Source organism: Chinchilla lanigera, unplaced genomic scaffold (assembly GCF_000276665.1).
Source record: "Chinchilla lanigera isolate Chin_1 unplaced genomic scaffold, ChiLan1.0 scaffold00051, whole genome shotgun sequence".
Lineage (NCBI taxonomy): Eukaryota > Metazoa > Chordata > Mammalia > Rodentia > Chinchillidae > Chinchilla > Chinchilla lanigera.
In genome coordinates this window covers 770,463-785,177 of record NW_004955452.1, presented here as the reverse complement: position 1 = coordinate 785,177, position 14,715 = coordinate 770,463, and the positions used below count along the sequence as shown (strand labels likewise).

The window sequence follows — 14,715 nt, the reverse complement described above, 5'->3', positions numbered from 1 at the left end:
TCTTTTAAGATGCTTTTTGTGACCCATCCAGGAGAGTGCACTGCTCCTACCTCTGAGCTCAAAGGCATTTATTCATACAACTGCCTGTCACGCTACAAGGGCTAAGACTGGGCTCCCTGGAAACAAATTCTGAGACAGAGAAGTGCATTGCTAGGAGGCTCTCGGGAGAAGTGATTGGGAACTGAACAGGGCCAGATAGAGGAGAAGAAGCACCTGACATGGTGGGAGAAGCTGGTACACAGAGGGACAAGCTGACAGAGGTAGCAAGTGACACACAGAAGGTCTTGGATAATCCTCCAGGGAGTTCTGGGGGTGGCATGGCTTCTCAGAGCTGTTCTGAAAGAGGTAAGGGGCCACCCAGTTTAAACGGTCACTTCGCCAGGCACTGACTGGAGATGACTCCTTTCCTCTTCCCCAGGAAGGGTCATAACCTTGGGCCACATGGTTCCCTGCAGTGGCAAATAATTCTCAGTGAATGAGAGTGTTGGGAGAAGCCGGCATGATCTCCTCCAAGAGACCAGGAAGCGTTCCAGAAGCAATGGAGAAGCAAACCTGGAATTTCTGCCCACATAGGGCTTTTGGCCTATATTTGCCTATTTGGTATCCAAAGCCAGCTTGGCAGCCTTGCTTGGGCCAGAATCTTCTCATTAGCAGAGCACACAGTTGGTGCTTAATAAGAGCCTGTCAGATTTTATTATCAGTCACGCACCAGGCCCTTTTCTTGTCATCACCTGCTTGTTTAAAAGATGTAAGATCCTTCTTGGTGGACCAAACGTCCACAAGGTTATTTTTTCAGACTCAAGAGAGAAAAAGGAAGCAAGCCTGTGGAGACAGAACCTAATTAAAAGACAATGCCGCACAGCAGTTGAAGTGGAGTTTGCCCGGCACCTGGCCCACCAGAATTTTGCCAAAGAGGGCAAAAAATAGCACAGGCACCTGGTGAACTCTCCCAGGGCTCTGCATCAGGGCAGTCACGTTGAAGATTTCCTAGGAGTTGTTGCCACTGGTGAAACTCCAGCTGCAGCTCTGCACCTGCCAAGTTCTCCAGGCTCAACCGAGCTCTTGTTCACGCTCTAAGTTCTGATAGCATCAGATCGAGCCTGATTTGTGATGCGCCCACATAGACCACTTGGACAGAGAGAGATAGAGGGAAAGAGAGGGAGAGGGAGAGTCAGAGAGGGAGGGAGAGTCAGAGAGGGAGGGAGAGGGCGCTGTGGACTGATCAGGGGCAGAAGCCTGCACTCTCTTCCACTGTCCCTTGGGAAATGGGCCCCAAATACAGTATTACCTCCACTGCTAATAGTAACGAGAATGCTGTGTTTACCTGTTACTGTGCTTTAACGTGCAAAACAGTTTTATTTTCATGATTCCATCTGGTCCCCACAACAAGCCTGTGGAGGACACAGCTTCATGACTGCAAGGAATCCATTCAACCTCTCTGCACCTCCATTACCCCTCTCTAAAATGATAATAGAAACTCTTAAATTGTTAGGAGGATTGTATAATGCAATAGCCATGAAGTCCTTAAGGTTTCTTAATAAAGATTTGACATTACTGATAGAGCTTTTTCAGTCTCACTTTACAGGCAAGGAAACTGGGCTTCAGAGAGGGTGATTTTTTGACTAAAATATCTGGGAAAGGAAGAAGGAAAACACCAAGTGGCACGGCAAAGAGAACCAGGTTTTCCGGAGCTAGAGTTCCACTATGAGCAGTGTGTGTCCCATTTGAACTCGGGAACAGAGGGACTACTGACTCCTCCCAAGGGGAAAAAAATAGTCAAAGGGACAGTGTTGCCAAAGGGAAAAAACTCCAGAACATTTGCACTTTTGAAACAATTGAGGCCTTCTTACTTTTTTCTATTTGGGTCTAAATAGCAGGAATGCTATCACGGTCAGAGATAATTAGCTTGGGAGAAGATCTCCCTGAGCCTTCCACTGAAGGCTTTGGAAGACCTGAGCGGCAGAGGGGGTTTTGCGTCCAAATGGCCTTGCCCCATTTCGGTCACTTCCTCGTCAAACAGAAGTTCAGCTGTAGACAAAGGCAGGGCCCTGGTGCCGAAGACCCCCCGGTCTCCTCTGAAATGAAGGTCATTGCCATTCTCATTGTCTTCATCTCCTGCTGTAAGTAATAAGCCAGCTGGGAGGGTGCCAGGATGCCGTCTTCCTGTCTGCGTCATTGGGGTGGCCCTTCCTGAGGTGGCGGCAAGTAGGGAAGTCGCTCAGAAAGAAAGCAAGAATGGAACAGGCTCCCACCAAAGTTCTCCTGCTTCTCTCTCTGCTCTCGGATCCTAGAAATTTCTAGCAAATAGAAGGTTGCTAACTACTGGGAAGAGGACTTTAGGTATGGTTCACTGCTCCCAGCACCAGGAGGATTTGTCTTTGGATGGTAGCCAGTTACCGTTATCTAAAATCAAGTGGATCTAGCACAAAACTGCAGGCGTGGATCTGCAATGATTAATTGTTATCGGAATAATTAATTCCATAAGAAAGACATGGTTACAGTGACTAATGGGATCACTGGTCTTTCTCAGCCGGAGAGCAGATGCACACCTCTGCAACGTGAGCGAGTGCTTCCTGGGGAGACTGTTGGGGATTCTGTCGGAAAGTTTGGACTGTTGCTGCATTGGTTGTATAGGAACTTGTACCAATCCATTTTTTTCTTTTCAAATCTATTTCTCTCTTGTCTGCTGCAGCTGTGTATCAGTAACTTTTGCCTCCCTAAATAACATGTCAAAGCCAGCTTTCCATCTTTCCCTTAGTGAGTGGTGGGATTTATAGCTTTTGAAATTATGGTGCAGTGAGGGCCACTTCTGCAGCCCCCACAGTATGGCCCCTGCTTTCTCCTCCTGACCCCCTGCTTCCAGCAGCACTTCTTGACAGCAAGATGTCTAACACAGCAGTGAGACAAGGAGGTGTCCAGACTCTGTCTTCGTTGTTCTTCTCCTTCATGTATTTACTGTATTGCCATCCCCAAACTGGTACACAATTGTAATTAGAAAGTCAAATAAATGAGAATGTAGCAACAAGGGACAGCCCCTCCTCATCCTTCCAGAGTTCAATCTTTTTCTAAGCTCAAATGCAACCACTCTTAAGAATTGGGTATACGTTCTTCTAGGCCTTCGCATGCATGCATGCACGCACGCACGCATGCGCACGCACACGCATGCCTGCACGCATGCGCGCACACACATGCCCTTGTAATAGAGAAGTTAATGTGCATTCATCATTAAAAAAAACTCAGCATAGGAGTTTACAAAGTATGTTACCTGTTTCTTTACCTGTTTCTTTATCTCCCTCCTCAATCCCATCTCCCAGAGATACTGCTATTAAAGGTTGTGTCTTGTTCTTATCCTCAACCGGTGGACGTGTGGGTGGTTTCCAATGTTCTGATATCACAAATAATGCTGCAACAAACATCCTTGTACATATACTTGGAGCCACGTTTGTAAGCATTTTGTAGAAGTAAACATTGTTTGGCCCATATGAATTTGCCATTTTAAAAACCAGATGGATGGTGTCTTTCCTCTTATGTATTTTGTTTCTCCTGTGAGGTGTAGACACCTGTAATACCCACAGGGACTCGCATTTCTGGCTGTGAACTTTCCTTATTCATGTTGCATCTGATCTGAGGGGCTTTCTGCCTAGGATGGTGGTTTTCTGCTTTGAAGGTGAAGACCCTGGTGGGCAGTAGACCATTGTCCTAAGTGTCAGGGAAACTGGGTGCTCATTTTGGGCGTTACGAGTAAATTTAGCCCCATTTTCTTTCTCATGGAAGGGGCTGATAGATAACCCAGCGAGGCCAGGCCTGTGTTTCAGGGCTCTGGTGACGACGTCAGGGCAAAGCACTCTGGTGAGGGGCTGGCAAGGCAGCACCACACTCACCCCACTTCTCTGGTTCCTTGTTTTCCACTGACAGTGACAGCCCCCACCCTCAGCAGCTTCTGGCAGTTCCAGAGGATGGTCAAGCACGTCACAGGGCGGAGCGCCTTCTTCTCCTATTATGGATATGGCTGCTACTGTGGGCTTGGGGGCAAAGGAGTCCCTGTGGACGACACAGACAGGTACGTGCAGAGGCGCTAAGGCTGCCCAGCATTCGATCTGCGCTGAAGCTCGGGCCTGAAATCTAGAGCCAAGGTATTAGAGTTCTGTGTGGCAGGTAATAGAAGCCATGGAAGCCACCATGAGAAAAGACCAAATGGGAGTCACAGGGTGTGTCTTGAGGAGGCCAGGGCCAGGCCAGCTTCCTAAGCATGTGACCTCTGAAGCTGCACTGAGCTGACACTCCTCAGGGCCTCCATGTGGCTTACGCTCTGCTGTCACCTTCTTGAATTCTTAATAAGGAGCCCTACATTCTGTTTTGCTCTAGGCCCTGCACATTCTGGAGCCAGTCCTGCCCAGAGTTCTAGAAACCTTTTAATATGTACCTGGCAAATGTGCTCTTCTCTCAGCATCCTGGTTTTTAGGGTTACAGGTGCAGCATGCCTGCCCTGCCTGGCTCCCAGCCCTAATTCCACATTCGAGGAGAGAGAATCCAAGTGGCCCAGTTTAGAAGCATTGTCCATCTGGGTGAGGACATGCGGCACAAACCTGGCTTCTGGGCTTATTCCTAAGGACGGGGCTGGGGAGTGTGGGTACCTACCAAAAGTGGATGTGGGGAATAAATGGGATACTTCGTGTGTCATTTCATTTGAAGAAACAAGAAGGCAAAATGTTCTTTCTATATTTGACCTAGCAGGGATAAGTGTCCCCATGAGGCTTAAAATAGCACTACTAGAGTTTGAATTCCTTGGGTTTGTTTGAGGAACCATGGAATGTTCCAGCTGCAAAGACCCCAGAGCCGTGGCAAGACAGACACACTTGTGAAATGCCCATCATGTGCCAAGCACTGGGGTAGGTCATCACACAGGGGCCTAACTTAATCCTCCCAGTGAACACGGGAGGCAGTGTCACCACCCCATGTTGCAGGTGAGGACAGTGAGGGTCTCAGACCAAGAGTCACTAAAGTAGCCATGCCCGTGCATACAGCTCCTAAAGGGCAAAGCCAGGATTTGAATGAGAATCTCAGCGTCTACAGCCTTTCCTTCATGTTCTGTATCTCTCCTGTCTGCATTCAAAGGTGGATTGGAAACTTACAACTAACAGCCAAAGCTGTTAAAGGGCCAAGAGCTGGCTTGGAGGTTGGAATAGTAAGAGAGGGAGACACAGGCATTTTTTCTTGGCAATTTTGGGTGTTGGAATCCACTCCTGAGTTTCTGTCTATCTGCCCGTAGCTGAGGAAACAGGGTGAGCTGCTGCCTAGCCTCCAGCCAGATGTGACAGCAAAGCTTGCATTTGTGTTTGCTGACAGCTGTCTCCTTAGAGACCATCACAGTGCCTGACCTGTAGAAGGTGCTCAGTTAAAATGGTTCAGGGGATGAATGCGTCCCAGGGACCTAGACCTGAGACCCAGGTCTGTCATTTTCCAGCTGGGTAATTTTGGGAAATTGACCTCCCTGAATCTCTTTTCCTCTCTTACAAAACCAGAGCAATAATTTACTTTATAGGATGGCAGCATAGTACAGAAAGCAGTAGATATTAGAGAGGCTCAGTCAATGTTATTGTTGTTTTTATTATTCTAAATATTACACTCAGCTCTTTGTACCCACACACTCTGCATCTTGGATTCCACCAACCTCAGATGAGAAATATTTTTTTAGAAAAACAGCATCTGTCTTGATTGTGTACAAGCTTTTATTTTTCTTGGCACCATTCCCTAGAGAATAGATCATAACAGGTATTTACGTTATATTAGGTATGATACACTGACAGATGATTTGAAGTACAGGGGAGAATGGTGTAGGTTACATGCAAATGCCAAGGGACCTGAGCAAAGGTGTTGCTATCCATGGGGGTCTTGGAGCCCATCCATCACCCTTTGGTGTAGGGGGAGGTGATATTGGTAATCACCTCCCTACCTGCAATGCCTTCTTTCTCAGCGGGGAGGCAGGTGAGTTCTTTCCGGTTCCTACCTAAGTGCTTCCAGGGATTCCCCAGCCCCACCCCACCCCCACAGACCCTCACGTCCCTCTCCTCTGGCCTCCAGATGCTGCCGGGCCCATGACTGCTGCTACAAGAAGCTGAAGGAGCTTGGCTGCCAGCCCTTGCTGAACAGCTATCACTTTCACATCCTCAACGGAACGGTGGTCTGTGAGTAGCTTTCTCTGCAGCAAAATGTCTTTGCATGTTGGTCTTTCCTTAATATCCTCATTGATCCAGCCATCTCTTAGGAAATAGGACTTTCTCAAGTGCTTTGAGATGAAAAAGGGCAATTCTGAGAACCAGGGCTTCTTGGAAAGTCCTTGCTCTGTCTTGCCCTGGTCTCTCTTACCTGCAAGGGTATCTCTAGCACCTCTGGGAGTGCAGAGCCTGGCATATAGTACCCGCTCAATAAAGTGTTGTTGCCTGGAGATTACATAGACTTTGCAGCTTCCTCTGGCAACTGTTGCTGTTTAGAACATTCTTCCTTATTTCCGTCACATGCTAACAAAGCAGCTCAGCTGTCTTTCAGTTGAATAAATATTTGTTAAGGGGGACTGCATGCCATGAATCATGACCAGTGCCTTCGGGGACACAAAAGTAACGAGGAGGGAAACACGAAGGGAGCTTGCATATTATTGAGGTCCCCCAAGGAGGTGGAAAAGGGCCAGTGTGGGCAAGTACGCTAAGCGTATATGCAGGGGGTGTGGCCCTGGGGTCCTGGAGCAGGTCCCGGGATTGGTGGGTATCGGTACATGCAGGGCAAGTGTGGTCTAAAGAGAAAACATGTTTGAAGACTTGGGGTCATGGCCTTCTGCGAGTCCCGTCTACTCTGGTGGAGCGGGGTGGTTTTGCGGGAGGCTCACCGTCTGCCTGGCCTTGCGGAGTTGCCTGAGTCTCTTTCCTGCCGGGTGTGTGGCTCAGAGTGGCGAGTGTTTCTGGAAGCTCATGTCTCCTCGGAGCCCAGGGAAGTACCGGCTCACCACCACTCAGGCCCCAGGTGGGAGATGCATTCACCCAGCCCATCTACTGGATGTTCAGGCTCAGACCCAGGTCTCCCCAGTGGCCCCACCCGGGATTCCAGTGCAGGACACCCCAAGGCCCTGAGATTGGACTGTGGGGTCTCCCCAGTGTTAAGTGAGAGTCCTGAAACATGCTGAGCTCAAGACTCCTGTAGTGGAAGACCAGGCTCAGCTCAGACAGCCGCTCCCCTGCACAGCCGCTGCTCCCGAGTAGACTCTTGACTGGGAGCCTCCTTCCACGTGTGAGGTCAGGGAGACATCCTGAGTGGGAGCTCTGTGTCCACGATCATCCTCAAGCCTAAAGTGAAATGTCCCTTCTGTGACATCCCCAAGGCCACATCCAGGGGAAGGGAAGGCATCAGGACCTGGTGGGTGGGGCAGGGCGAAGGAGGCTGGAGAAGCCACCCTCACAGTACTGTTTGCCTCAGCACAAACATGACGCCTCCCTAGGCCAGGGGCGAGTTTCTGATGTTGCCCCTCTGCCCCAAATGGGGGAGCGGTGGTGCCGGGTGCACGGCTACTGGCTGGTGAGGAAGGAGTGCAGAGCAAAGATGACTTTTCCAACCTAGCTCGAAGTCTTGCTTTTGCCTGGCTTCCTCTTGCCTTTCTTCATCTTGGTCCAAACATGTGTCACATCAAGTGTCATCTAGCGGTGATTGAGAAGGCCTCACTTTGGAGAACGATGCTTAAGAGCGCCCCCCTCGGGTGACCCCATGAAGCGCATCTTCCCCGGTAAGAAGAGGAAGATGGACTCTGAGCACGTGGAGAGAACCTTTCTCTACTGAGGGTGGGCCAACCTTCCACCCTGGCTCCTGCAGGCTGGCTGCTAGGAGCACGAAGGGCTGGCCTGGGCGCTGTGCACTCCCAGCCTGGGACCCCGGGAAACGGATGACGTGCAGGATAGTGACTAGGGTACGAGCTGGTGTCCCAGCAGGGGACACGTGCGTCCCTTGATGACCTGCACACGCTGGGTGGTGTTAGGAAGCACACAGACAGGGGCTGGGAGTGGCCTGGCCAGCTAGTGGCCTAGCCTGCGCTTTCCAGGGCACTGTCATGGGAGGAGGCTTCTGCCACAGCACCAGGGTGACAGCATCTCCTTCTGGTGAGAGCCAGGTGGCCAGGGCTCTGCTGCAGGCTCCGCGGCTGCTGTGGCCTGACAGCCAATCCCACCCATTCGCCAGCTCAGCGCTGACTGAATGCCCACTGGGTGCCTGTCCAGTGTGAGCCTGGTGCCAGGGGCCGGCCTAACCCCACTCTCCTGCCTTTCGTGGTCTTAGGGAAACTCCGGGTGGAAAGCACCCTTGGAGACCATCCAGACCTTCCTTCATTACAGCCTAGAAATGGGAAGAGTTTGACCCGAGTCACAAGCGGGAGTCACATGGGTCTGGAGCCTTCCCAGTGCCCCAGAACTTCCTGCCTGGCCCGATTGTGATTGTCTAGGCCTTGGTTTTCTCTTGCACCACGAAACAGGTGCAAGAACAGCACGGCAGCTTCTGTGCATCTGTGATAGCTGCTTTGCACACAGCACCTTGAACACCCATGAGAGACCTCTGAGGTGGGCCTCATTCTCCCCATTATCGAGGAGGGCACTGAGGCCCAGAGAGGTGAAATGAGGTAATCAAGGTCACACAGCGAGGGAAAGAAGAGATGGGATTCAGACCCAGGTGCCCTTGCCTTCTGCTGTGCTGTGCTGAGGACGGGGACAGGCACCTGTATGATGCTAAGGCTTCTCACAGATGGAAGCCCCAGGGTCGGCAGCAAACTGTCCTGCAGTCAGAATGCTCTATCCTGGCCCAGGGAGGGGAAGGAGGGGCAGACGGAGTTCGGTCTTCTCTAATGCCTCAGATCTTTCCTTTCCTGCTAAGAGGCCTCCGAGTCAGGCAGAGCTGGGCCTCACCCTAGCTCTGACTCTCCCAGCCAAGCCTTAGTCTCCCCATCTGTAAAATGGGATCAATCACGGGCACCTCACAAGATTGCTTGGAGATTGACCACAGTGACCTGCTAAAGGGTCTGGCCAGTAGCAGATGCTCTGCTAGTGCTTTCAGTTTGGACATGGAGAGTTCTTTCTTTGTCCAGGTTTTATTTCTTCTTTCTTTCATGGGAAAGCATTAGGTTTCTGTTTGGTTTGTTTTCTTTTTACTGTGCAGAGGTTTCTGTGCACTCCCCTCCCCTCGGGCTAAGGTCACTAAAGTAACCCTTACAGGATAAAACCTCTTCTGTCGCCACTGGTGACACCTCAGTCCAAAGAGCTGCCCCTGTAAGGGTTAAGCGCCTCCCTGAATTCTGAAATCCTGCACCCAAGTCTGGTCCCAGGTTACCTAGCAACAGGCAGCTGGTAGGGAGTGAGGAGAAGGTGAGCAGGGGAGGGGAAGGAAGAAAACAGTTTGGTCTGTCCATGTCTCAAAATGCCACTGGAAGATTAGCGCAGGGAAAGGTCTTTAACCAAGCCCAGGGGCCAACTGGCTTGGGGAGGGGACAGCCGCCCTCCAGAGGCCTGCAAGGTAGTTATTCCTGTTTTCAGTGGGCTTACATAAACATTTGGCATTTGCAAGGACTTTAAGATCACCCAGCAGTGACAGCTCCCCTTCTGCTCACATATGCATACACGTGTTATGTGGGGAGGAGGCAAGGCGTGGGAGGCAGAGACCAGTTCCAGCCACCTGCACGCCACTGTCACCTCCATCTCCAGGCCTAATGCCTCCCTCTGCCAGTGGGGGAAGGTAGAAGTGGTAACTGCTGGAAGTTTAGTTAGCAAAGACCTTTCCAACTTACTGTAAATGATTCTGCACAGCCTTCACTCACTGTCACACTGCTCTCTCCCTCTCCTAGCACTTGTCTCCCTCTGAAATGGTCTTATTCCTTTTTGTTTACTTATGCATTGACCCCTCCACTCCCCACCAGATTAGAATGTAAGCTCTAAGAGCAGAGGCAAGCCTATCTGGTTTGAGGTGCACTCGTGCTCACAGAGCCCTCAGAGAATGATGCCCTTGGACCTGGAAGGGTACTTGCTCGTACCTGTACCCCAGTGTCTTGCTGAACCAAGCACATGCTAGGAACTTGGCTCCTATTTGTTTAATGAGTGAGTGAATGCAAAGAACCCATACTGCGGGTATCTTTATCCTAATTGAAAGCTGAGGAAATGCACAGAGAAGGAGAAGTGACTTGCCTGAGGACTGAAGCTGCAGATCTGGAGCTAGAACCTGGCTTCCTGGTGTCTGGGGTAGTCTCCTTTCATTGGTCCCTCGGCCAAGTAAGCTCACTCAGTTATGGCCATCAGCAGTTGGTCATGGGGAATGAACCAGTGTTAGGGTCTAGAGATCAGCAATGGGAAAGACACAATCCCTGGCTTGAAGGTGCTTGTGTTGAAGGGAGGGCAAGAGATGGGTTCAGATAAGGACAAGCTGCTCAAGCAAGGTGACAGACTAGGGAATGGCAAGGGCTGGGCAGGGAAGGGTGCTGATTTTAGGCAGCTGAGGAAAAGCCTCTTGAAGGCGGGCTGGAGACCTCGGGGCCAGTGAGGCAGGAGCACAGATCCTTGGGGAGAGCGGCACCCAGCTTGGGTGAGATGCTCACCCACTGCTTCAGTGGCAGGGGAGAAATGTGTGTCCAGAAGGGGCATGAGATGCTCTGACTTTGCTCCAGAAAGATCACTCCCACTGCTGTGCAGAGCTGGAGGTGGGACAGAATGGAGGAAAGAGAAGGTCCTGTTAGGAGGCTATGCTTCAAGCACTGGGGAGGAGTAATTGTAGCTTGAACCAAGGCAGTGACAGAAAGAACAAGGGAAGTGTTAGGTGCTGGGTGTGCTTTGGTGGCAGAGTTACCAGGGTCAGAGGTGTGAGGGACAAAGAGGCCGACTTGGGGCTCTTGACCTGAGCTGTTACAGTGGTGCCATCTACCAAGCTTCCGAAGGTGGGGAAGAGCAGATGGGGAGCTTGGTCTCCAGAGCAACAGTGTGAAGCAGTGGTGGGACCTTTAAGAGGCGGGGCCTGGAGGGAGGTCACGAGGTCATGAGGATGCTGCCCTTGGAAGAAGAGACTGTTACAGTAATGGGGATCCTGTGCTCATTAGTTCCCACAAGAGGGCTGTTATTATTAAACAGCAAACCTGGTCCCTCCCGTCTCTCTGGCAGGCCTCACTCCCCTGTGGGAGGGGTGGTGCTCCTGGTGCTGCTCTGAGATGGACCAGGTTGTGCTTGGGGACCAGCTCAGAGCAGAGTCCCTGGGGAGCTGGGGCTGGATGGATACGGATGGATTCTCACAGATGGAGAAGTGGGAGTGGGAGTGCGAGTGGGAGGGCAAAGGTGGTCCAGGTGTCAGGATGAGGAGGAGCAGCACGAAAGTTCCTGGCACATTCTTGAAAGCGAGTGGCAAGGGGCAGCTGAGGTGGGGGGGGGGTGTCATTGGCCTCAAGAAGTTGCGTTTCCAGACAGGAGTGGGAGGACAGCTCCAGCAGGAGTGTGGGCCTCTGAGAGGGAGGATGGCAGATAAACAGGTGCAGCCAGTGCTGGTCCAGGGGAGGGGCACCGCCTCTGCCCACGGGTGGAGCCAGGACGCCTTGCAGTGCCAGCGGGGCCAGGCCTCTGCTGAGCGCTCTGCAGCTGGGAACAGCCCCGTGCGAGCCTGCCCCCACCGCAGGGAGGAGGTGGTTGTTCATCTTTGACGCTGCCGTTTCCACCACCACCTTGGAGATGCAGGCAGCAATGATGACTTGCCGTAGGTCACTGACCAGGGCATCCGGGAGCCTCCTTCTACCTCTTAACTGTACAAAGAGAGCGGAACTGGGGTAGAGCTATGCAGAGTGGGAAACTGCCTCAGACCATCCCTGTGCGCATGTACGCGCATGCGCATGGGCACGCACACCAGTGTCCGAGGGCTCAGACAGCTCAATAAAAAAGCCCTCATCTAGAGGCTGCTCAGGCATAGCGCACACGCTGCACCCCAGAGGCCCATAGAGGTCTGTTCCCTTATTCAGCAGCTGTTTCTTGAGCAGCTCTGACTTACCAGTTTCTGTGCTGGATGTTGGGGACGTTGTGGGGAATCAAAGCCTCAGCCTCATGGAGCTTGTGCTGCGGAGGAAAGGCAGGCGTAGCAAGTCGACAAATAAATGGCCTGTGGGAAATATGTGTGTAGAGGGGCGCCTTAGCCCACCGCTGCGCATAGCGATGAGCAAGGCGTATGCTGGGAGGACGGCTTGGGGAAAGCTTCCGACCAAGTGGCTGGGGACAGCCTTCCCGACAAGGTGGAGTTTGACCAAGACCCCGAGTGTGGCATGAATCCTAGCACTGGAAGGTCCTGAGGAGGAGTTTTAGAACAGGAAGATAACATGGGGAAGCAACACAGAGCCAGACATACGCCCTAACATTGGCCAGTGTGCCTGGAGCAGAGTGAAGCTGAGAGGGTGGAGGTCCCATGCTGAAGGGATGGCTGGGGAGGGTCAAGTCGTAGGAAGTGCGCTCTGTAGGCCACCACAAGGATTGGGGACGTCTTCCCTGAACAGTGGGAAACCACGGGGGGCGGTAAGCCGAGAGGGCACATCGTTCAGGCCACGCCGTAATCCTGCGCCTGCGTATTTCTTTCCTTGAAGGAGGAAGGGCCTGTGATGACAGGGATTTGGGTATCGGTCAGGACAATAGAGAAGAGAAAGCAGAGTGTGAATATCCACAGGAGTAGCCACAGCCAGATGTGGAAAGTGAAACGAGGGCAGGAAATGAGGCCGCTCATTAGTTTTCTGGCTGAAGTCAGAGTCACCGCCTTTACTGGGTGTGGAGGAAGGACAGGCTCGGCTGGTGTCGGGGTCCCTGGTGTATCTACATGGGATGGGGAGCAGGCGGCTGGAAACGAGACGAGCTCTGGCCCCTTGACCCGTGTGATGCTCAGGTGCAATGATTCGACCCCTCCATGCAGCGCGCCCTCCTCACCCCCTCTGGCTTCCTTCTGGGCTTCTCTTCTCTGCAGCTCTGTGGATGCCCGGATGTGCTGAGGAAGGGGCTGAGGATGAAGGAAAAGGACTCTAGGCTTCTTCCCCTTCTGTACTCAGCCCTTGGCCCCTGTAGCTTCCTGGTCCCCCCAACCTTACAGCTGAGCCCTAGGATGAGAAGGTGCCCTGGGTGACCCTGTGTGTCTCTGCAGGTGGATGCACCCTGAGTCCCAGTGGCAGTTGCCTCTGCGGGATGAAGGCCTGCGAGTGTGACAAGCAGTCCGTGTACTGCTTCAAAGAGAGCCTGCCCACCTATGCGAAAAACTTCAAGCAGTTCTTCTCCAGCCGGCCGCAGTGCAGCGGACATAAGCGCCAGTGCTAGGGAGGCCACCGCCCTTCGTTGCTGTTGCCCCCCTTTCCAAGAAGCCAACTCCTGCCAACCTCGACAGGCTGCCGTTCTTGTAGCTTCCCCTGCACCATCGCCGCCTCCTCAGGTGCGCCCCTCACTCCACACCTGAGGCCTGGAGCTCAGAAACGGAGAAGCACTCATGCTCTTGGGAGGGAGACAGAACACAGATACCTGCTAAATGATGGATACTTCCAGACAGTAGTAAGTGCTATGAAGTAATAGAATAAAGCCACAGGGTAGAGAGACGCCCCAACCATGCTTGCAGGAAGGCTCTAGGATGGGAGAAGCCCCTGGATCTATCCCAAATTCTCCCTCCACTCCCCCCACCCCAAATCAGGGTTTGGGGCAGACTTGGGAGCCCGACCCATGACACAAATCTGGCTAGGAACAAAGGAGAGACCCTGAGAGGCACCCTCGGAGTCTGGCTCTTATTCGTTCAAAGTCTGCTCTTTAAACTCACAGGTAGGAAAAAAATTGATGCTGATTTCATGTCTCAGGAGCCGGAGCACATGAGGAAGGAAGCCCCCACCACTGCCGTGTGGGTGTCCTGGCCGAGGGCGCTGTGCTCCTTGCTGAATTCATCCCTTGATGAGTTCAGAGCCCACTGTGCTGTTGCGGGGGGGAGTCTGGGTGGAGCTGGGACGCTGGGTTGTGACGTGGAAGGGTGGGTTCTCATTCTGGGCCTCTCCCTCCTCCTTCTGCTTCCTGGCTGCCATGGGCTGTTGGATACCTCTGCCCCACTGAGCCCTTCCACATGCGTGTCTGCCGACTTTGGAGTCAAATAAACCTCTCTTCCTTTTAAGTTGTGGGTGTCGGGCATTTTGTCCCAGCCACGAGAAAGGGACTAATACATGGTCTGATCTGGGTGGATTCCACTGTTTATAGTGCCCATCTGGAACGGGAAATTGCAAACCTGGCAAAGTTGTTCTTGCCTCTCAGCACACTTGTCTTTCACACTGTTAAAGCTCAGCTTTTCCTATCAAGGGGTAGAGCCTCCTGCCCCACTCCTTCAGTCTGAATTGGCTGTGTGACTCGCTCTACTCAGTAGACTGTAGTGGGAGTGGTGGCCCGGTTCCAGGCCTCAGCCTGGGAGGTGCAGAACACTCCTCTAGGCTACCTGCCTCCACCTAGAGGAAGCCTGGGTCTGCCTTTGGATGAACAGAGCCCAGCTGGACCAGGCTCACAGGCTCAGCTGTCTCAGCTAAGACTTCGGCCAAGCCCAGCAAAGCCAATTCATGACGGGCCACAAACACCTGGGAAAGCCTAGTGGAGACAAAGGCAACTGACCGCCCTGCTGAGCCCCGGTGAACCGCCAGCCCACAGCTACTTAAAGGCTGTTTGAAGCTGTGATGTT

At 52.4% G+C, this 14,715-nt stretch overlaps 1 protein-coding gene across 2 annotated transcripts; it reads left to right on the top strand.

Annotated features, from left to right (window-relative positions):
- Positions 1-1,854: 1,854 nt before the first annotated feature.
- Pla2g2c (phospholipase A2, group IIC) lies at positions 1,855-14,147 on the top strand. Of its 2 annotated transcripts, XR_001236118.1 has the most exons (5): positions 1,855-2,120; positions 3,916-4,060; positions 6,082-6,185; positions 13,165-13,562; positions 13,824-14,147. XR_001236118.1 is itself a non-coding variant. In XM_005394677.2 (4 exons), exons 1-4 carry the CDS (start codon positions 1,880-1,882, stop codon positions 13,332-13,334), a joined length of 660 nt encoding a protein of 219 aa, XP_005394734.2. In that variant the 5' UTR covers positions 1,855-1,879; the 3' UTR covers positions 13,335-14,147. The 2 variants fall into 2 exon arrangements, 1 of the variants encoding a protein (XP_005394734.2); XM_005394677.2 differs by having other exon boundaries at positions 13,165-14,147.
- The last annotated feature ends 568 nt before the right edge of the window (positions 14,148-14,715 follow it).

Coding starts and splice junctions, on each gene's coding strand:
- Pla2g2c (XM_005394677.2), top strand. CDS start 1,880: ATGCTATCACGGTCAGAGATAATTAGCTTGGGAGAAGATCTCCCTGAG. Junction 4,061..6,081: donor CCTGTGGACGACACAGACAG/GTACGTGCAGAG, acceptor TCTGGCCTCCAG/ATGCTGCCGGGCCCATGACT. Junction 6,186..13,164: donor CCTCAACGGAACGGTGGTCT/GTGAGTAGCTTT, acceptor GTGTCTCTGCAG/GTGGATGCACCCTGAGTCCC.